The following is a 22,038-nucleotide window of genomic DNA, read 5'->3' as shown; positions in this document are numbered from 1 at the left end:
TCCAAGAGGCGTGGAGGAATCAAAGTCGAGTTGGCCATGTTGGACACTTGCAAGGAAAATGCCCTACCTGCTGCGCTATCACTCCAGCCCCTATAAAGAATATAATGATCTTTTAGAAAAAATATTACTAGAATTTTTTAAGATTTCAATTTAAAATATTTCAAAGTATATTAGGTGTTAATGCTTCTTAGTTAATTAAATTCTTTATTAATTTTTTTATGCTGATCCTTTAAAACAGATAGTACAGTCAACAATAAGAAAAAGAGACAGTCACGAAATGTGGCTGAACTACAAGATATCATTTTGTGTAATGTTAATCAGGAAAGAAGGACTGATACGGAATGATTTTTCTTATATGTGGGATATAAAGAAACCAACTGAAGGAGCAACAAATGGACAAAGGCAACAGTTCTGGATAGTTGATCTATAAAACGAAGCTTAGCTGGATATAATGTTGGAATGATGTATGCCTGAATCTATCATCTGTAATTCATTTTAAATTTACTATAAATGAGTTCTTGTAAACCATACACTACCTTCATAAAAATAGGAAAAACAAATAGCGTATATAATTGTTCTAAGCAATAGAAAAAATAAGAATAGATAAAATATTGGTATGATTCTCGGAGAGCCCGGCAAGCTACCGAGAGTATTCAATATGCCAAACACAGTAACAACAAAGTCTCCAAAGGAGACGTTACTGGGCCTGCTCGATCAAATCGACGATCAACGGGAGGGCCTTTACCTTTACCTTTACCTTATGATTCTTGTTACTGTTGACCAACAATAAAATGAAATTTACCATGTACTAACAAACAGATATAAATTGCCACCGTTTTTTATTTATTTATTTATTTATTTGCTTTTTGGTTCACACCCAGTGATGCACAGGGGTTACTCCTGGCTAGTGCAATCAGGAATTACTCCTGGCTGTGCTCAGGGGACCATATGGGATCTGGGAATCAAACCTGGGTCAGCTGCGTGCAAGGAAAACACCCTACCCGCTGTACTATTGCTCCAGCACCGCCTCCATTTTTTAAACTGAAGAAATATGTATAACTTTTTCTGACAAGATCAAATAATGATTAATATTTAGAAAATATAGGAAATAGGTATTTATGCTCCTAGAAATATTTTTAGAATCAAATAATTTTTGACCATTTTGTATATATGCATAGCAAATAATTTTCTGATTGAAAATGAACTGTTGCCTCAAAATATGGTAAGCTATAGCATATTTTAGCTTGTTTCAATATCTGCCAAGATTTATGAAAATAGACATGTCATTTAGCATGTATTCTTGGCTATAGCAATTGTTAGGAACAAATAGGGAAGGCACTTTTTAAAAAGCTTTTTATTTTACAAGTGACAATATGCATTGATGGTACTGAGTAAGACAAAAAGAAGCACAGATATTTTGAAAAGACCAAGAAGGATTGATCTTAAATAACTATTGGCTAAAAAATATGTAAAAGGAGCATTTTTGAAAATTAAATTGAAGTTAGAACTGTAATTCTGGAAGTGTGTGTCTCTGAAAGTCTAAAATGCTCTAATAAGAAATGGAAAAATCAATAAGTGGAAATGTTTAGAAACATTCGTTATTGATTTTTTTGTTTTATTTGAAAAATATTGTAGGCATGACCTTAGGGAATGAATCGAAAGGGAGGCAAACTAGAGTATTGACTAATCTAGAAGACTTCTGCTTTGTCAGCACTTTGTTTCCTTTGTAACACTTTCTTTCACACAGAAAATGGATCTAAAATTAAGAGATAACGGGAAAAAGTTCTGAAGCTAGAGATAAGGTAAACTATTATAAAGCTCTTCTTGCTATTGTAATGTTCTTTTCATGAAACTCTATAGGAAATGGTAAAGATATAAAAATTAACCTTAATGCCAAGTCAATGCAGTGATAATCAGCCACAGATTTATATTGGTTCTGAATCAAGGTATATCTGAAGAAAGATCTTACTAGCTTTTAAAGTTTGTTCTGTAGCCCCCATTAAGCTAAAAAAAGTTCATTTTATATATATACATATATATATATAAAGTCTCAATGAAGAAATTAACCCACTAAAATTTTCACAGTGTGAACACATTTTTTCTGAGACTAATTTATAAAATTTTGATTAAATAATTCAGATATCAAGAGATATTATCAAGATCTTATAACTTCAAAGGACAAGTATTTGTAATAGATGGGTAACGTATATTAAACAATTATAAGTGTCTATCTTTTTGACTTATTAGTTCTATAATAAATGCTTTATTTTAAGGATATAAAATGTATACCTAACAAATAGGTCAGAGAGAGAGAGTACAGGATGAGTGCAGCCAGGTCATGTTAATCATGGGCACTGCATATAATCACCCAAGAAACCCCATGAGTGATTCCTAAGCACAGAGCCATGAATAAAACCTGAGTACTTCTCTCTATGACCCCCAAACAAAAGCTAACACAGAAACAAAAGGCTCATACTAGCAATTCTAGTTAAAAGATTTTATGGATTTGGCACAAGCAATAGTACAGCATGGAAGGCATTTGCCTTGCACACAGAAGACCTGGTCCGATTCCCAGCATCCCATATGGTCCCCCAAGTCCCCCTAGGAGTAATTCCTGAGTAGAGAGGGAGAAGTAACTTCTGGTCATTGCTGGGTATAACCCAAAAAGCAAAAAAAAAAGTTTTTATGGATTTTCTAAGAATAACAATTTAAAGTTAGTATATTAGAGCTTACACAAATAATAAGCAGTCATTAAATACTGTTTTCTAAAAAAAATTATAAAAATGTTTTCTTGCCTTATTTTGGAAAACCATCAATAAAAAATGTTCTTTTGTAACTAAGCTCATTAATGCAGATGATTTGTATCTCTTTACAAGTACTTTATTTGTTTTGCATTCATATTTATCTGTGTTATATGGAAACTCTTGATACCTCGTGGTACTTATGTGACTGGTGTTATTGATGAATAAGAATTGCAGAAGCCATGAGCTGATCAGAAAAATCTTGGCCCCTTTAGAAGCTGAATGTTAATGGGACTGAAGAGGGGAATGTAATCTAGACCAAGACTTCTAAAAACTGTTGTTTTTCTTTTAAAATTTTTGCTCTTGAGAACACACATGATGATGCTCAGAGCTTACTCCTTGCTCTATGTTTAGAGAAGACTAACTAAGGGGGTTCTGGGGACCACATGGGTTGTCGGGGTCCAACCCAGGTCTGCAGCCAGCAAGGTGAGCACCCTATGTGTTGCATCATTGCTCTGGCCTCAAACTTTTTCTACTTATTTCTTGAGCCCATATTTAGAAAACTTGTGAAACTAAGTTGTGAAAAAGTGGCATTATACACATGATAAGAGAAGAAGAAAAAAGAGACAGGAATAGCCCTGTATGCTCTGTTGCTCTGTATAAGTGCAGAATAAGGTATTACATAAACATAGAAAAGAACAGGCAAGTTCATGAAAACTTAGAACTGAAGGGTTTCCATGGGCACTGGCATATAAAAGTTAGGTAAAGTGGAATTTAAGGATGGATTCAAGGATAATAAGGAGAAAGTTTATGTCCATCTAATGGGGTGAGGGAAGCCTGATTTTTGGCATTTTTTTTTGTTCGTTTGTTTGGTTGTTGATTTTGTTTAATTTTGCCACACCTGGTGATGTTCAGAGTTTAAGCCTGGCTTTGCACTGGGGAATTTTATAACTCCTAGTGGTGCAAAGGGAACCATAAGGGATCCTGGGAACTGTACCCAGTTGGATGAATGCAAGGTAAAAGCCCTACCTGATGGCTATGGCTCTGGCCCCCAAGAAAAGGCTGATTTCTAATAGACAGATAAAAAAAATAGATCTTGAAAATAGGCTTTTAAAACATAAAAGGTGAAGCCATAAACCAAATAGAAAAGCTAAGAACATATGCCACTCTGGAGGTAAAAAATATCTTTAAAAACATAAACATTATATAGAATCACTGAATATAATAGATTAAAAGATTTTCAATGTTTCAATGCTTTAATTTTTATTTAAATATGTGATATAGAGAAAATATTTTTATATCTTAAGATAATATGTTAATATTCAAAATATTATTTACATAGGATCAGGGAATTAGAGGTCCTCAGGGTCACCAAGTCATCCAGAACCAAAGACAGTGTGAATTTATCAGGGCTACATCAATAATAGAACATGAAACAGAAGCTTTAAATAAGGCAGACATACAAATCTACACTTAAGTACTTAAAATACCCATTAAAAATTATAAGCTATACTTAGTCTCAGTAGCATATTTGGAAGGAGATATGTCTACTTACTCATATGAAACAGTGTAAAACAACTAAATCCTTTGACAGGGAAGCAGATGAGGTTTGTTGAAAGCAAAATCATTACCTGATTATAAAAAGTCTAACCAGGAACCTAAGCATGATATAAAAGGGATAAGAGGGGCTGAAGACATAGTACAGTAGGTAGGGAGCTTGCTTTACATGTGGCTGACCCCAGTTACATCCCTGGGGCCCATATGTGTCCCCAAGAATGTTAGAAGTAATTCCTGAGTCACTCAGATTCTGCACTACAAGAATCTTCCAAGCATCACCAGGTATGGCCCACAAACCTGAAAGAAAATATAAAACAGACAAGAAAATTAACTACAGTGCGACTGGGGTCATAGAACAGAGGGTAGGCCTTTGAGATACACGTCAATATGGGTACCCCATGTGGTCCCCTGAAAACCACCAGGAATGATTAGCACAGAGCTAGGATCAATCCCTGAGCATCTCTGGGCGTGGCCCCAAAACAAAACAAAAAAGAAAAAGAAAAGGAATAGAAAAAAAATTAAAAAGAAAATTCATTGCAGAAACAGTTATAACTAGGGAAACGCAGCATTTGCATTTGTCTGTACCTCCTGAAAGGCAGTAAAAGATTAAGAAACTGCTTTTTTCTTCATAGAAACCCAGGTAAAAGAAACTTACTTTTCTTCATAGTTACATTTGTAAATTTTTTGTAAATACCTCATAACAAAGGGATAACCAGATAAATTAAGCTATTTACTAGTATATTATGACATAAATACTAATACTTTCTGAGTCAGATATTCATGTATTACTTTGCTTGTTGTATCTTATTCAATTAGCCTAATGAACTTCTAAAATCATATCATTTATTTGTCACCGTCACTGTCACTGTCCCTGTCAATCCTGTTGTTCATCGATTTGCTCAACCAGGCACCAGTAACTTTTCCATTGTGAGACTTGTTACTCTTTTTGGCATAACAAATATGACACGGTAGCTTGCCAGGCTTTGCCATGTAGGCCGGGTACTCTTAATAGCTTGCCAGGCTCTCCGAGAGGGACGGAGAAGTCGAAGCCAGGTCAGCCGCATGCAAGGCAAATGCCCTCCCCACTGTGCTATCATTCCAGCCCAGCCTGATATCATTTATATGAATAAGACCTATAGAAAAATGTAAAAGTGCTATCACCAGTAAAATGACAGTGTTAGTATTCGATCAGGACTGTCTTTAAACTGACACTGTGAAAGAAATCTCAAGGTTGACTTTATTTGATTGATACTGGCATAGGATTTTAATATTTGGTTGATATAGAATCATATAACTCTTGTAAGGTTTCCCTACCACAATATATAATGATACTGTAATTCTCACTAATGTTATAACTAATATATTAGTGGACACGTCCTCACATATTTAGATTGTAAGTAGAAATATATGGTGCGTAATCTTACTGAGTAGAATTTTGAATTTTAGTAAAATGACACACTACCAAAAATTCTGTTGCCACTAGTGGTTATGGTGCTCAGGCTTATGTATATGATGGTGCTAAGACCTTCATTGTGCCAAGATATACATATATAAAGTCACAGGTGAGAAAATGGCTACACAAAATCATCCCAGCAATATTACAAAGTAAGTTATTTTCATGTTAGGGCTAGAGCAATAACACAACGGGTAGGAAGTTTGCCTTGCACGCGACTGACCCAGGTTCGATTCCCAGCATCCCATATGGTCCCCTGAGCACCACCAGGGGTAATTCCTGAGTGAAGAGCCAGGAGTAACCCCTGTGCATCACCAGGTGTGACCCAAAAGGCAAAAAATAACTAATTAACTAACTAAATAAATATTCCATATTATAGCTCTCTTTCCATTTTACAGTAGAAAGGAATGAATTCTGATGTACTGTTTGTACGAAGCAAAGTGTTCAATGTAAATACGTTGATCTTCATTAATGGTTTTGTATTGGCTATGATGAACAGGGCAACTGACATTCTGTTGTATCTGTATGAAGTGTGTGTGGACAAGTGCACCCCTTTGCAAAAATATTTTGTAGATTTAGAAAAGAGAGAGATATGTGATTATCAGCATTCACAAGTTAGGATATAATTTGTTGTACTGATATTCTATTCATTTTTGTCAGGAAATTTTGACACCTACTTAGGTCATCAGCTAGTTGATTAAAGGCTGTGTAAATAAAAAATATACAAAAGAAAAAAGGTGATACTCAAACCCTTCCAGTTGGCCCCAGATCATTACTGAGTTTGACACTAGCTAAAATGTGCATAATTGTAGGATGACATTGGTTTGTCCTTTCCCCCTTGCCAGAAGAAGCTTAGGGTTTTTTTTTTTTTTTGAAAATATGGGGATCTGCTCCTTCCTCTAGGTCTTGCTCACTGACTAACCTAATAGGTTTAAAGACAGAAGTCATTCAGAGATCTTCTGTATGCACTGGGGCATTGTCTATTTCCTTCCTCTTTTTTTTTTAAGCCTTTTTTTTTCTTTTTTTTTATTAGTGAAAAACCATGAGGTACAGTTATAGGCTTACAAATTTAGTGCTTGGGTTTCAGTTATACAATGATCAAGTCCCCATACCTCCACCAGTGCCCGTCATCCATCCCCATGGGTCCCAGCATCCCCCCCACCCTCATCCCCCCCCCTCCCATCCTGCCTCTGTGGCAGGGTATTCTCCCTTGTTCTCTCTCTCTTCTTTTGGGTACTGTGTTTTGCAAGAGAGGCTTTGAGTGGCAATCATGTTTGGTCTATCGACTACTTTTAGCATGCTTCTCCCACCCTGGGAGGGCCCTCACAACACCCTTCATTTGGTACTCTCTTCTCTATCTGAGCTTCCTTTTCACCTAGAGCCTGTGGCTGGCCTTCCATTCATGGAGCAAAATTCCTGGTACTAATCTCAGCCATTCCTGTGTGTCACTCTCCCTTTTTGTTGCTTTATGTTCCCCAGATGAATGCAATCTTTCTGTGTCTATCCCGCTCTTTCTGACTCATTTCGCTTAACATGATACTTTCCATGTAGTACCACTTGTATGTAAATTTTATAACTTCATCTTTTCTAACAGCTACATAGTACTCCATTGTGTAAATGTACCAAAGTTTCTTTAACCAGTCATCTGTTCTTGGGCACTCAGGTTTTTTCCAGATTCTGGCTATTGTAAAGAGTGCTTCAATGAACAAACAATTGCAGATGTCACTTCGACTATACCTTTTTGCCCCTCTGGGATATATTCCCAGGAGTGCTATAGCTGGGTCAAATGGCAGATCAAATTCTAATTTTTTGAGAGTCGTCCATACTGTTTTCCAAAAGGGTTGGACCAGCCGGCATTCCCACCAGCAGTGAAGGAGGGTCCCTTTCTCGCCACATCCACGCCAGCACCGGTTGCTTTTGTTCTTGTGGATGTGGGCCAGTCTCTGTGGTGTGAAATGATATCTCATTGTGGTTTTGATCTGCATCTCTCTGATGATTAGTGATGTAGAGCATTTTCTCATGTGCCTTTTTGCCATTCGAATTTCTTCTTTGCGAAAGTTTCTGTTCATTTCCTCACCCCATTTTTTGATGGGGTTGGGTGATTTCTTCTTGTGGAGTTTAACCAGTACCTTGTATATCCTTGATATCAACCCCTTGTCGGATGTGTACTTGGTGAATATCCTTTCCCATTCTGTAGGCTGTCTTTGTATTTTGGTCACTGTTTCTTTGGAGGTGCAGAAGCTTCTTAGTTTAAGATAGTCCCATTTGTCTATCTCTGTTTTCACTTGCTCGGCCAGTGGCGTGACATCTTTGAAGATACCATTAGCTTCAATATCATGGAGAGTTTTGCCGACTTTGTCTTCAATAAACATTATGGATTCTGGTCTGATGTTGAGGTCATAAATCCATTTTGATCTTACTTTTGTGCATGGTGTTAGGCAGAGATCTGAGCCCACTTTTTTGCATGTAGCCGTCCAATTTTGCCAGCACAGTTTGTTGAAGAGGCTTTCCCTGCTCCATTTCACTTTTCTTGCCCCCTTATCAAAAATTAGATGATTATATGTTTGGGAGGAAATGTCAGTATATTCAACTCTGTTCCATTGGTCTGCAGCTCTGCTTTTGTTCCAGTACCATGCTGTTTTAATTATTACTGCCTTGTAGTAGAGTTTGAAGTTAGGGAGGTTGATTCCTCCCATTTTCTTTTTCCCAAGAATTGCTTTAGCTATTCGTGGGGGCTTATTGTTCCATATAAATTTCAGGAGTGTTTGCTCCATTTCTTTGAAGAATGTCATGGGTATCCTTATAGGGATTGCATTGAATTTGTACAGTGCTTTGGGAAGTATTGCCATTTTGATGATGTTGATTCTCCCCATCCATGAACAGGGGATATTTTTCCATTTCCTCGTGTCCTCTTTTATTTCCTGAAGTAGCGTTTTGTAGTTTTCCTTGTACAGGTCCTTTACTTCCTTAGTTAAGCTGATTCCTAGATACTTGATTTTCTGGGGCACAATTGTGAATGGGATTGTTTTCTTGATGTCACTTGCTTCTCTTTCACTATTTGCGTATAGGAATGCCATGGATTTTTGGGTATTGATTTTATAGCCTGCCACTTTACTATACAAGCCTATTGTTTCTAGGAGTTTCTTAGTAGAGGTTTTAGGGTTCTCTAAGTATAGTATCATGTCATCTGCGAATAGTGAGAGCTTAATTTCTTCTTTCCCTATCTGGATGCCCTTAATATCTTTTTCTTGCCTAATCGCTATTGCAAGTACTTCCAGTACTATATTGAACAGTAGTGGAGAGAGTGGGCATCCTTGTCTCGTCCCTGACCTTAGGGGGAAGGGTCTCAGTTTTTCCCCATTGAGAATGATGTTTGCTGTAGGTTTGTGGTAGATGGCTTTAACTATATTGAGGAAAGTCCCCTCTATCCCCATTTTGGCAAGGGTTTTCATCATGAATGGGTGCTGGATCTTGTCAAAAGCTTTCTCTGCGTCTATTGATATGATCATATGATTTTTACCTTTTCTTTTGTTGATATGATGGATTATGTTGATTGATTTCCGAATGTTGAACCATCCTTGCATCCCTGGGATGAATCCCACTTGGTCATGATGTATGATCTTTTTGATGAGTTGTTGTATTCTATTGGCTAGTATTTTGTTGAGAATCTTCGCATCCGTGTTCATCAGGGATATTGGCCTGTAGTTTTCTTTTCTTGTGGTGTCTTTGTTTCCTTTTGGTATTAGACAGATATGGGCTTCATAGAAGCTGTTTGGGAGAGTTTCTGTTTTTTCAATTTCCTGGAAAAGCTTGAGAAGAATTGGCAATAGGTCCTCTTTAAATGTTTGGAAAAATTCGCTAGTAAATCCGTCTGGGCCTGGGCTTTTGTTTTTGGGAAGACTTTTGATTACAGTTTCAATTTCCTTGATGTGAATGGGTCTATTCAGGTACTCTATATCTTCTTGATTCAGCTTTGGGAGATGGTAGAGATCCAGGAATTTATCCATTTCTTCTAGGTTCTCGTGTTTCGTGGCATAGAGACTTTCAAAGTAGTCTCTGATGATCTCTTGAATTTCTTTAGTTTCTGTTGTGATATCCCCATTCTTATTTCTGATTCGATTTATTAGAAGCTTTGGTTTATTTGGTTACTCCCAATAACAGTGCTCCCATTCCTCTGTGTTTATTTGTAACCTCTTTCTTTGTGCTCTGTTAACTTGTAAATATTGCTATTTCTTCTCCCAAAGTCCTTTCATAGTTAATTCAGAGCAATGTCCTTTGTGTATAGACACAGGGAGACAATTAATGCTATGCTTTTGTAACTTGGAGTTAATTGGCTCCAAATGATATTCACCCCTGAGCATCTGTTCTCTCGACTTAAGCCTAAGTTGCCCTTACTTCCTAGCATCCCAAAAGCAGGGTCCCGACGAGGGACTGGATGGACCCAGGGCAAGCTATGAGCATCAAAATGGGCCTTGTCAAAGTGCCATAATACTTAACTATAAGTTAAAAGCATAGTCATGGAGTAGGACCCTGCTAGGGTTAAGAAAGATTAATCTGGCCTGAGCACTGTAGTCTGAGATCTCTAGTGAGATGTCCCCAGGAGAGCCACCCAACAAGCTCAATGTATCTTTTATTGTATCCATACAAAATAACTAATATTAAGAAGTAGAAATAAGATTTTAATTAAGTTGTTAATTAAGCTATTGGACTAAGGAGAGGAGAAACACCCCTAGTTGGTATTTCCGCCCTTGAGCCTGATGGGCAATCAGGAAAGTTCTGTGATTTTTCATTGTACTACTAGACGGAGTGTGGGGCTATCCCCACTGCTAGGGAGGTGGTGAAAGACTAGACATACCAGGGCAGCAAGATGGAGTGCGGAGAGACTAACAAGGGGGACAGAGGTAGAAGACTGTAGGGGAAGAATGCAGGAGCAGGTGCGTGGAGAGACAAGAGATATGGCTGCATGAGGGAGCTTGGACAGATGAGCAGAAGAGACAGTAGGACACGGGAATGAGGGACAGTATGAAACTAGAATGGGGGGCTGAAAGAGATTGGATAAGGAGCGTGGGGAGAATGGAATAAACGGCAACTGATCATCAACCAGCCTGGTGACCTCTTTCCTTCTTAGTTTGTCTATGGCATTGGCCACTCTAGAGTGAAGGAGAGGCTTAAAACCACCAAACACAGGTGGCAAGAGAGTCACCAGGAATTTTCCTTGCCGCCTGGAAAATTATACACACATTTTTCTCCCATCTTCCTCTTGGGTTGCCTTTTAGATATTTTACTTCTTTCAATATCTGGTTGGGCTAATTACAGAAAAATATTTTCAAGCTGGGAAAAAACTACTTTTGTTATCATTTTCTCCATCTGAATGACAATTATTTTCTTTATCTTCCTTGTATGAATTAGAAGGTAGAACTTCACTTGCTAAGCAGTAACCAATCCACCAAGGTGGTCTGAGATTGGTTCTAATGAGGCCAGGGTCATGTAGCCAAGCTGCATATATACATACCAATTAATTTCATAGGTAGAAAATATTCCTTGACTGCCCACTGGGTCTCTACTGGGCCCAAACTCATAAGATAGAATGTATTATTTAAGTTAATGACTCAGCAGAAACCTACTATTAGTGAAGACAAGGGGGACTCAAGTTCATGTCCTTTGCACACTGGTAAATTAGGTCTTTATCTAAGTAAAGGGAGAGTTTGAAGAGGTCAGGTGGTTTCATTGCGAATTGAAGAATTTAAAATGAAAGAGCTAAATTACTTCATAAAATGCAGTATAATTCTTCCTTTCTCGCAACCATGAAATCTCAGTATTACTTTACAAACAGTATGTGGTCCTTGCATAGCACATGCTTAGAGTGAAAAATAAAAACTAAAAAAATTTCAAATATGATACTTGGGAACTGTAGCTTCTATCACCCAGATATGTATTCAGTCTATAAAGTGAACCACTGTGACAGGTTATTTTAGAGGAAAGCATTGTACAAAAGTACATTCAAAAAATTCCTTTTATTCTTTATTACAAATAACTTTGTGCTTCAAAGCATTCAGGCATAGGAGATCCTTTCTAAATCATTGTTAAAGAATTAATTTTTATAAGCTAACATATGGAATGAAATACTAGATCAAATCAGTGTTCTTCAGTATCACTTGATAAATTCATTTAGTCAGTCCTCAAGAATGAACTTAGCACCATAGTTACTTTTAACTTAGTGCAAATATTCACATTGAATTTTTAATGATTTAATGTTAATTTTTTTATTTTAGTAAAGTCATATTATTATTTTTGCAATACTTAGCATCCTCAATTCTTTCCATTTCTTGTCACTGTGCCCCCAAAGTTCAAACATTTGTATAGCATAAATCCCAGCTAAGTGCATTGAGTAATAGAAATGATGCTCAAATTTATCTCAAACAGCAATACCTGGTCTGAGATATGGCTCAGTTGGGTCTCTGTGATTTCACTCCTATCTATAATTTTGACTCAAAATGGAGTATCTTTATATCATCAAGCTTTGAATCCTCTTTATTTGTCCTTCTGTAAACATTCAAGAAAATCAAATATTCATAAATGAAATCATTTCAAATTTTATTTTATTGTGTATAATATCGTATTCCTCGTCAATGTTGTCAACAATGGCATCTTCCCATGTTGCCGCAACAGTACCAAAGAGTTCCCAGTTGGTGGTCGTTCTGGGAGTTCTCTTTTTGAACTTTGCAGCCCTTTCTCCCCGCTCTGTGAAGTAGAATTTTGCACGAAGGAGACGGTGGTCCGATCCCGTTCGAAATTTTGGGACAACAGCGACATCAGTCAGGCAAAACCGTCGATTGAATATGATGTGGTCTATTTCGTTGTGGAATCGTCCACCAGGAGACTCCCATGTCCATCGTTTAGATTCTGCCTTCTGGAACTGTGAGTTACCATGAATGGTCTTGGTCGACATGATAAACTCAGACAGTCTCTCACCCTGTTCGTTCCATTCTAGGCCATGGGTTCCGATGTGAAGTTCTTCAGCTGATCTTCTCGGTCCTATCTTGGCATTAAAATCACCCACAATGATCTTGTAGAAGGTGTGGTCTTCTTTATAGAACTTCTCTAGCTCCATGTAGAACTTCTCGATTTCTCTTTCATCATAATGAGATGTTGGTGCGTAGACAACGAAGATAGAAACTGCAGGCAGTGAGCCACATCTATTCAAATGTAAACGTCCGATTCCGGTTGTTAGGCATTCGAATGAATCAATGCTCTTGGCCAAGTTTGTGTTGACAAGGACACCAACGCCTCCAACACCTCTTTTATCGCATGTTCCGAGGAACAATTCTTCTCCAGTGTCGAAAACGGCATGGTGAGATTCGTGCCTTCTTGTCTCGGTCAGACCAATGATGTCGTACTTGATCATTCGCGCTTGTACCATCAGGTCCTCGATGGATGCATCTGATGCTAGCGTACGTGCATTGAAAGTACAGACGATCATTTTTGTCTTCCTTCGTTGTGGCAGCCTAGGTCGGCCTTGAGATTTTGTCGGCCTCTCCTTTCTCATCCTTCTCAGTGCTGCCATGTCGGTGAAGCCTTCAGGGTCAGGTGAATGAGACCAGTTGTAGTTACTGGTTTTGGCATATCGAATACACAGCGGATAGCTTGCCAGGCTCTTCCGTGCGGGCGGAATACTCTCGGTAGCTTGCCAGTCTTTCCGAGAGGTATAGAGGCTTTTGGGGTGACCTCTAATCCCCCTTGTAGGTGTTACCATATTTGAACCCTATCAAATATGGTACGACAATTCCAGAAGACAGGTATTTAGTGTCTTATGATGTGTCGCGCGGCCGCAAGTGGAAAGCGTCCTGGAGTGTGGCGACGGCTGGGTAGTGGAAGTAGTGTCGAGAGTGGAAGTCTGCCAGTGGGGTATTTATCTGGGTAGGGTGGGTCTCCTGTGCACAATTCGATCCCTGGGTGGTTGATGGAAGCAGACAGGGCAGGGTAGGGTGGGGCTCCTGATTAGAATCCCTTTGTCACCTGTGGTGGTGGGAGCAAGCAGAGAAGCTCTGTCCCTGGGTCCGGCGAGCCTGGAGTCCAAGGTCTCAGAGAGTTCCGCTTACCTTGTTCTGTGGGTCTTCAGTTGTGCGTGGGTCTCGGCCGGAGCGGCCGCGCGGGTCCGGAAAGCGTCCTGGAGTGTGGCGACGGCTGGGTAGTGGAAGTAGTGTCCATGGTGGTTCAGCACCTCCATGAATGTGCGAGGAACGCCAAGAGAGAGATAGCCACAAAAAGTCGCCTATCTTCGAAAACTCTTGAGCTAATTCGCCAGCGTGGTTTGGCGCATGCCTCAGGCAACCGCAAGCTAACGTCCGAGCTCGCAAAGCAGTGCAGAGATGCGATCAAGGAAGACCTCAAAGAGAGAAGAGCAGAAGTACTGGTAGATGCGGCAGAAGCCGGGAAAAGTATTCGTAACGCCCGCCTGTCCTTCGCCAACTATAAGACCAAGATGACTGCCCTCCGACGTCCTGATGGATCCATCACATCCTCCAGAACGGCAATGGAGAAGATTATCCATGACTTCTACTCAAATCTCTTCGATAGCCATGTCCACTTGCCGACATACCAAATTCCACAGGATGGGTATGTCGTTCCCAACGTTCTCCCTTCCGAAATCCGACACGCCATTTCGTCAGTAAAGAAGCAAACAGCACCCGGCCCAGACAAGGTCAGACCTGAACACCTGAAGAACCTGCCGTCAGTACTCATCAATACACTGGCTCGGCTCTTCACTCGCTACCTGTCTGAATGCAAGGTTCCATCTCAATGGAAAACCAGCAGGACCGTACTACTGTTCAAGAAGGGAGACATCCATGACATTGGCAACTATCGCCTGATCTGCCTATTGTCTGTCATCTACAAGTTGTTCACTCGAGTCATCCTGAATAGGATTGGCAGAACACTAGATGAAGGACAACCATGTGAGCAAGCAGGGCTCCGCAAAGGATTCAGCACCATCGACCATATCCACACGATAACCAAGCTCATTGAGGTTTCTCGGGAGTTCAACATGCCGCTCTGCTTAACGGTTCATTGATTTAAAGAAGGTCTTTGATTCTGTTGAGACGGAAGCGGTCATTGAAGCCCTAGCCAATCAGGGCATTCAAACCCAATACATCAGGATCCTCCGTGAGCTGTATTGCGGATTCACTACCAGGATCTCACCATTCTACAAAGAAGTGATCGTTGATGTCAAGAGAGGGGTGCGGCAGGGTGATACCATTTCACCAAAACTCTTCAGTGCCACCCTCGAGAACATCATGCGACGACTGGAATGGGAAGGAATGGGAGTGAAGATAGATGGTCGGCAACTACACCACCTCCGCTTTGCTGATGTCATTGTTTTAATAACACCAAACATCAGCCAAGCGGCACAAATGCTGGCCGACTTTGACCGTGAGTGTGGACTACAGCTGAATCTTACGAAGACAATGTTTATGAGAAACAGCCTTGTTCCTGACGCCCCATTCGCTCTCAATGGAACGACCATCTCCGAATGCAACAGCTATGTGTACCTAGGTCGAGAGGTCAACATGACAAATGACCTGGCACCAGAGCTGCGCAGGAGGAAGAGAGCGGCTTGGAACGCCTTCAAGAACGTGGAAGAAATAGCTAAGAGGACGAAGAACCTCCGGCTCCGGGCACATCTCTTTGATTCCACTGTTCTTCCTGCATTAACATATGCCTCAGAGACCTGGGCCCTACGCAAACAAGATGAGAACGCCATTCAGGTCTCCCAAAGAAGAATAGAAAGAGCTATGCTTGGAATATCACGTTTCACTCAAATGAGAGAACGAATCCGGAGTTCTGACATCCGTCGACAATCAAGGATCAGGGACGCTGTCTCATTTGCCAAGGTGTCGAAAATCAGATGGGCTGGTCACGTAATGAGATTTAAAGACGACCGTTGGACTAGAGCTGTTACTGATTGGATTCCATGGGATGTCAAGAGACCGCGTGGCCGCCCACCTACCAGATGGTCAGACTTCTTTGTCAAGATCATGAACGATCGGTTTGAGGCCCTCCATGTTCCCGGAGCGAAGAGATGCCATTGGGCTACACTAGCACGCGACAGGGACAAATGGAGACGTTACTGGCGCCCGCTCGAGCAAATCGACGACTAACGGGAAGTTAAGTGATTAAGTGATTAAGTGTATAATAATCGTATGTTATAATAAAATATCTTTAAATTACAATCTATTTTGCGATCTTATAGTTTGTATTACATTATTGTGTTCTCTACGAATCTTATTCAAGAACATGCCTTCTTCAAAGTATCTGCCAAACCTGTCAGGAATTAATCAAGCAGAACACTAAGCCACTAAACACAGTTGAGCAGGTTGTGTGTTAAAAAAAAAAATATATATATATATATATTAAACCAAGAGTACTTTCTAGACTAAAGCTCAAGTCTAATTTAGTTTTCATATTATTTTCCTGTGTACACAGCTGGATGCTTTTGGGGAAAGAAATATTTGTATTGGTATTTATTTTTAATAAACAATATTCCACAATATTGTGTCATTTTAGAGGAATATTGCCATGAATTTTTAATAATAGGGAAACATATTTTGCAATTCTTCCAGTCAAAAATAAAGTACATTTCGCTCACTTTGACTTGGTGGACACTTGGTGGACTATGACATTTTTGTAAGTTTTAGAATGAATTGACTTTTTAGGTGTTTTTTTTCCCTGCCCTCTAGGATTTGCCTTAGGGTCACTGAATAAATAAAACAGTCTAGAATGGAATAAATGAGACTAGAAGAAGTTGTAGTTACTGCAAACAATATATAGTACTAATTTAACAAACCATTGTGAGAAACCATCTGCTTCCCACCCTAGCTGGTGCTCTAGTAAAGTTCATTCTCAGGAAGGAGAGGTAAACAAGATGTGAAATTTCTCATCTAACTCCAGAATAAGGAAAAAATTAATTGAAGTTGTTTAATCATACATTTGTGAGGGATTTAATAGCACTAATTAATTGATACATGATTACTCTACTAAAACTTTGGTCATATCCGTCATTCAAGGACAAAAAGATATGAGACTCTCCAGTTCTTTGAAAGTCACTGTAGATGATAGTACTAATACTGTAAATAGAAACAGTGCCTCCAAAGTTCAAATATATTTGTATACCGCAAATCCCAGCATTGAAGGAATTACATCTTGAGTGATTTCTTTAGTAGCTCGTTCTGAAGGGGAAGGGAGAAAGATGTTCTTTTACATTTGTAAAGATGTATTAATCCTAATTATTTGATTGCCAAATAAAAGTTAAAGAATTACAAAATTATTAATTCACTACAAGGAATTTTGGAGAGTCCAAAATTGAATAACAGTGGCATTGAATAACATAAAAGATGCTCAAATCTGAGACAAGACTCACTGATATCTCTGTGATTTGGCTCCTGCCTATAATTTTGACTCAGAAAGGGATATCTTTATACTCTTTGTTTCTATAATGCCATGAACCTCCAGTTAAAAATCAGCTTTTTTGACAGTCAAAAAAAGCCACATATTTTTAAATATAAATATCATGACTGTTCAACAAGAAATTCATGGAAATTTAGTACATTTATTACAGCAATAAATTGGTCAGTAAGTGGTACAGCTAATATATGTGGGATCATAGAAGTTACACTTCTCTTACCATTTCTTGGGCTTTAACATTTTAAAAACAGTATTATCCTGTCATTTGACCTTGCATCTGCCTGCAACAGAATGCCTCTAATTCTGAAACATTTATTAGTAAGTTGTATAGTTATAATTTCTGATCATTGAGTGTGGTTTAAGAATTTTATATAACATCCTCCACCCAGATCCTCCATATTCCAGTAGGCAGGGGTCACACCCACCAACTGGCCCCCTGGCGCCATGTAATCCCATCAATGGCCAAGACCCAGAGACTATAAAATCCAGCTCCCGGAAGAGAGCAGCACAGAGTCTCCTGCCCCCGTGCCTGGCTGTCCTCGCCGGGGCCCCTTGGAGGGGAGCGGGTTGAGTTTCCCTCCCTGCCCCAACCAGGGCTCCAGCAGCCAAAGACCTCAGAACCAGTCACCACCATACTGAGACCACTCTCCACACGCATGAAGGTACCAGCAGAGGAACAAAGGCATGCGGGTCCCGAGGCTGAGATGTCCAAGCCTGCTTGGATCGGGGCTGAGCATCCTCCACCCAGATCCTCCATATTCCAGTAGGCAGGGATTACACCCACCAACTGGCCCCCTGGCACCGTGTAATCCCATCAACAGCCAAGACTCAGAGACTATAAAACCCAGCTCCTGGAAGCGACATTGTATTATCTCATTCTTGCTTTGGACAAGCTGGCAGGCTACTGAATGTAACCTGCCCATATGGCAGAGTTTGGCAAACTCCCCGTGGCGTACCCAATATGCCAAATACCAGTAACAATGATGGGGCTCATTCTCTTAACCCTGAAAGAGCCTAGAATATGGCACTTTTTAAAACAAATCTCAGAGCTAGGACGAAGGTGACGTTACTGGGGCCTGCTCGAGGCAATCGACGAACAACAGGATGGTCATGACCGTGATATAACTTGAAGATAACTATAACTATCATTAGTGTTTCTTAAATAATTGCTTACTGTGGGAAAATAATAATCAATAACATGCAAAGGAAGTCTTGATGAATTATGAATGCATGAAAATTAAAGGGCACCTTTATGGACACTAAAAGGATAAATAAAATGGTTGTAAAACATTAAGAAATTGAGATACAACAAAGTAGATACTTTCATATAATTTTTAAAAATTAAAAGAAACTCTTTTACTGAAGACTTCTGATAATATTTCACCACAATGCTAATTAGAAACCTTGAATTATTTGCTCCTTTTGGATTACAGCAGATAAAAGTGACATGAAAAGATCTTGATGCATTAGTTTCTAAAAACAAATATAAGCTTATCATGTAATACAAGAAGATTAAAGAAATGTAAGAGATCTTTTTGAAAAAAATTCAAAATAATGATATGCTAAAATAATAACCACATAGAGTAGCATCCATATAAGCATATTTAGTCTTAATTTAAGGAAAATTATCTGACTGTTGTTGGTAATAATGCTCAATTACCAAAGATACAGAGCATAGTTGTATAGTTTGTACATGCCTTATATATTAACTTTGATAGAAAATAATATTCTGAATCCAATTTTTGAAATAATTTTTAAAATAATATGAAGTAGGTAAGATTGGATTATAGCATACATGTTCCAGGTGTGCATTATTAAAGCTTGGCATCTGTATATATTATGTCTTAACAGAAAGTATTAATTAGATTGAAAGAATGATTTTCTTGATCAGACACATTTAATGCTACATTTGGAAATTTGGAGTTACTTTATTGTGTTTGATGTAACATATTCAAGAATGTTAGGGTTAAATTTAACAAAAAATATATAGGGGCTAGTTGGTCCCTTCTGATGTAAAACAACCCATATCAGTACCTAATAAAGCTTCATTGACTTTTTTTCAATGCTTTGTCTTTTTTTTTTATCCTCACTAGGGCATGTTTTTTTAACATATAGGAAGTCAACTGCAATTGATTCCTAACCTTGTTTTATTTGCAGAGAATTCTGAGCAAAGCATGACTAATAAATAAATAAGTTCCCCAGGCTTTTCTTCAATTAATGCTTAATCGATAATATTCCCCCAGTGTTTTAGAATTGTTTCTTTTCAATATAATTTATTTAAGGCCATTAATTATAAATTAGGAAATATAGTTATTATAGCATTACAATTTATGATATTAAAGATAAGTTACTATACCTACCACCAGATTTCCAAAGCCACTCTATTAATTTCCATATGTCACCTCTAGCCCACTTCTTCATTTCCCGTAGGACTCCCTTGTGAATTTGAGTTCTTATAATCCAAGGCATACAGTTTGCCATAATTTAATACTGCCTATTCTCTTGTACAGTCTCTTTCAATATGGCAGAAGAGTGAGATCATTGATATTCTTCCTGTGACCATAATACACTCCAGTTCTTTCCACATTGCAGACTATTACAATATTTCATCTCTATTATAGATGAATGCCATTACAACATATACATGTATATATTTATATATGTATCAGAACTTCTTTATTCACTCCTCTGTCATTGAACATTTGGGCTATTTCCATATGCTCAATATTGTATTAATATTATTATACATATGATATTAATATTACAATACATGTGGGGTCATATGGTAAATGATTAAGTGGGATATAGTAACTCTTATGTAATATCATAAATGGTAATGCAATAATAACTATATTACCTAATATATTTCCATCTGCTGACTTATTGTATTAAACACTTCAATGAATATAGTTACACAGATATCTATTTTAACTAAAGATTTTTGTGTTTTGTTGGGTAGGTGCCAAGAAGTGGAATTGCAGGTTATATAGGAACTTTTTTTTCACTTTTTATAAAAGAAATTTTTATACTGTTTTCTATAGAGATTAAACTAGACAATAATTTTATTCTACTTCTTAGTCTCAAGATATGATTTTCCTATGACTTGCCTTTGAACTTTAGTATCTATCACCCTGTATTTCATACTGTTCTTGCTAACCTGTATATTTGAAAATATCTATTTTCTCCCTATAAAAATACAATGGAGACATTACTGGGCCCGCTCAAGCAAATTGATGAACAACGGGAGGACCGTGACCGTGACCAAAAAATAATATGACTCATTATCAAAACTAGAAAAACCATTATACTTACTAAAATTAAAGCCATTTTATTTACTGAAATTAAAAATTAATCCAATATATGCATCATAGTTCTATATACAATTTTGACATATTTTTTCACTATTGCTCATATTTTATTTCATAGATGGTGTGATGATTCATTTTGCATGTCAAATTTATTAGACTAAAAAATTCCCATGAGTTGGTAAAACATTTTGCGGTATTTCTGTAAGAGATTATTATCATTTGAATTATGATTAATTGCAGGTGAACAATACTGGTGAATGGCATTCAATCCATGAAAGTCTCCATAGAGTCTACGAAGTCTCAGGAAAGGCAAAATTTGTTCTCAACTTGAACTGGGAATTTCATCATCTCCTTCCTTCAAGGCCTGCCTTTGTTGTGGGGCTTTTATGCATTCAGGCTGGAACATTTGTCACTGACGTTTCTGATTCTCCATCTTACAGACAGATTGTGAGACTTCTCACTACTCATCCTGAACTGACTCCTATAATAAATTGATTTCTAGATCTCTGACTCATCTTGACTAATACAAATAGAGAAAGAACATAAAAACAGACTCACTGATATTGATTGAACACAATGCAAGTAAAATTCTGGAGTTCTGACTGATGTAGGTTATATATGACACTAAGATAAATTTTGGTTAATTGAAATATTAAAATTGGTAACATGTATTGCTCGTAGCTACATATGAAAGTTATTGTTTTGTGTTAGTAAAGTAAAATTTATTGAAAAGATTGTACTGAGAGAGATGTGAGGGGAAAGAGAGGAATGTGTGTTTAAAAGAAAACAGGTTTATCCAGAGGGGAAAAAGCCAACACAGGATATTTTTCAAGGCTTATTAAAATTATCCTTCTATTTAAAAGTTATATGTATTTTATTTATGTAGGTTTGAAATACATAGATTTTAAGATATATAGTCAATATATTTTATGAAACCAGCCCACTTATCTAGGAGTCTGGAGCAACATGAACCTTGTCATTTTCATCTAAACATATGAGACGTGTGAAAATTTAGGGTGATTAGAAATGTTTTGAGAGTCCAGCAAAAGGGCAGCCTCGTGAGCTGATGCTGAGCCAATGCCAATAAAGGTGACGCTGAGGCACTTTATTAGAACCTGTCTCAATATTCAATTCCGAGACAATATTGTATAGGAACCAGAACTGGAGCAAATCTTGCTTCCACCCTTATGTGTTTCTATTTTTTTCCTGCTAAAAATAATTTTAAGGTACAGATGTTAACAAACTGAGTATAATTATTAAGTGAAATAAAATAACAATTCCAAATTTCTTCTATTCCAAAGAATTTTAGAGGAAATTGTTGTTAAAGTCCAAACTCATAAATTTGTAATGCCATTCCTACAGTAGTTTCTATGGCTAAGTTAACAGGAAAACATAAAGAACACATGCCATTTATTTGTTATTTTGAGTTACAATACCCACAGACTAATTCCAGGTGTATAACAAAATAGCACAAAATATTATGTATAGCCAAACAATCACCAAGAGTTGGCTCAATATT

The 22,038-nt window shown here is 38.0% G+C and overlaps 1 protein-coding gene across 1 annotated transcript in view; it reads right to left on the bottom strand.

The window, feature by feature from the left end:
- LOC130019375 (craniofacial development protein 2-like) overlaps positions 1-13,231 on the bottom strand; it is a 69,991-nt gene extending 56,760 nt beyond the window's left edge. Inside the window, exon 1 of the mRNA XM_056110009.1 lies at positions 12,520-13,231. Within this exon, the coding sequence (XP_055965984.1) occupies positions 12,520-13,231 (712 nt within the window). The remainder of the gene's footprint in view (positions 1-12,519) is intronic.
- Positions 13,232-22,038: the final 8,807 nt, after the last annotated feature.

Source organism: Sorex fumeus, unplaced genomic scaffold (assembly GCF_029834395.1).
Source record: "Sorex fumeus unplaced genomic scaffold, SorFum_2.1 ptg000008l, whole genome shotgun sequence".
In the NCBI taxonomy this organism is placed as follows: domain Eukaryota; kingdom Metazoa; phylum Chordata; class Mammalia; order Eulipotyphla; family Soricidae; genus Sorex; species Sorex fumeus.
This window is presented reverse-complemented; position numbering and strand designations above follow the sequence as displayed.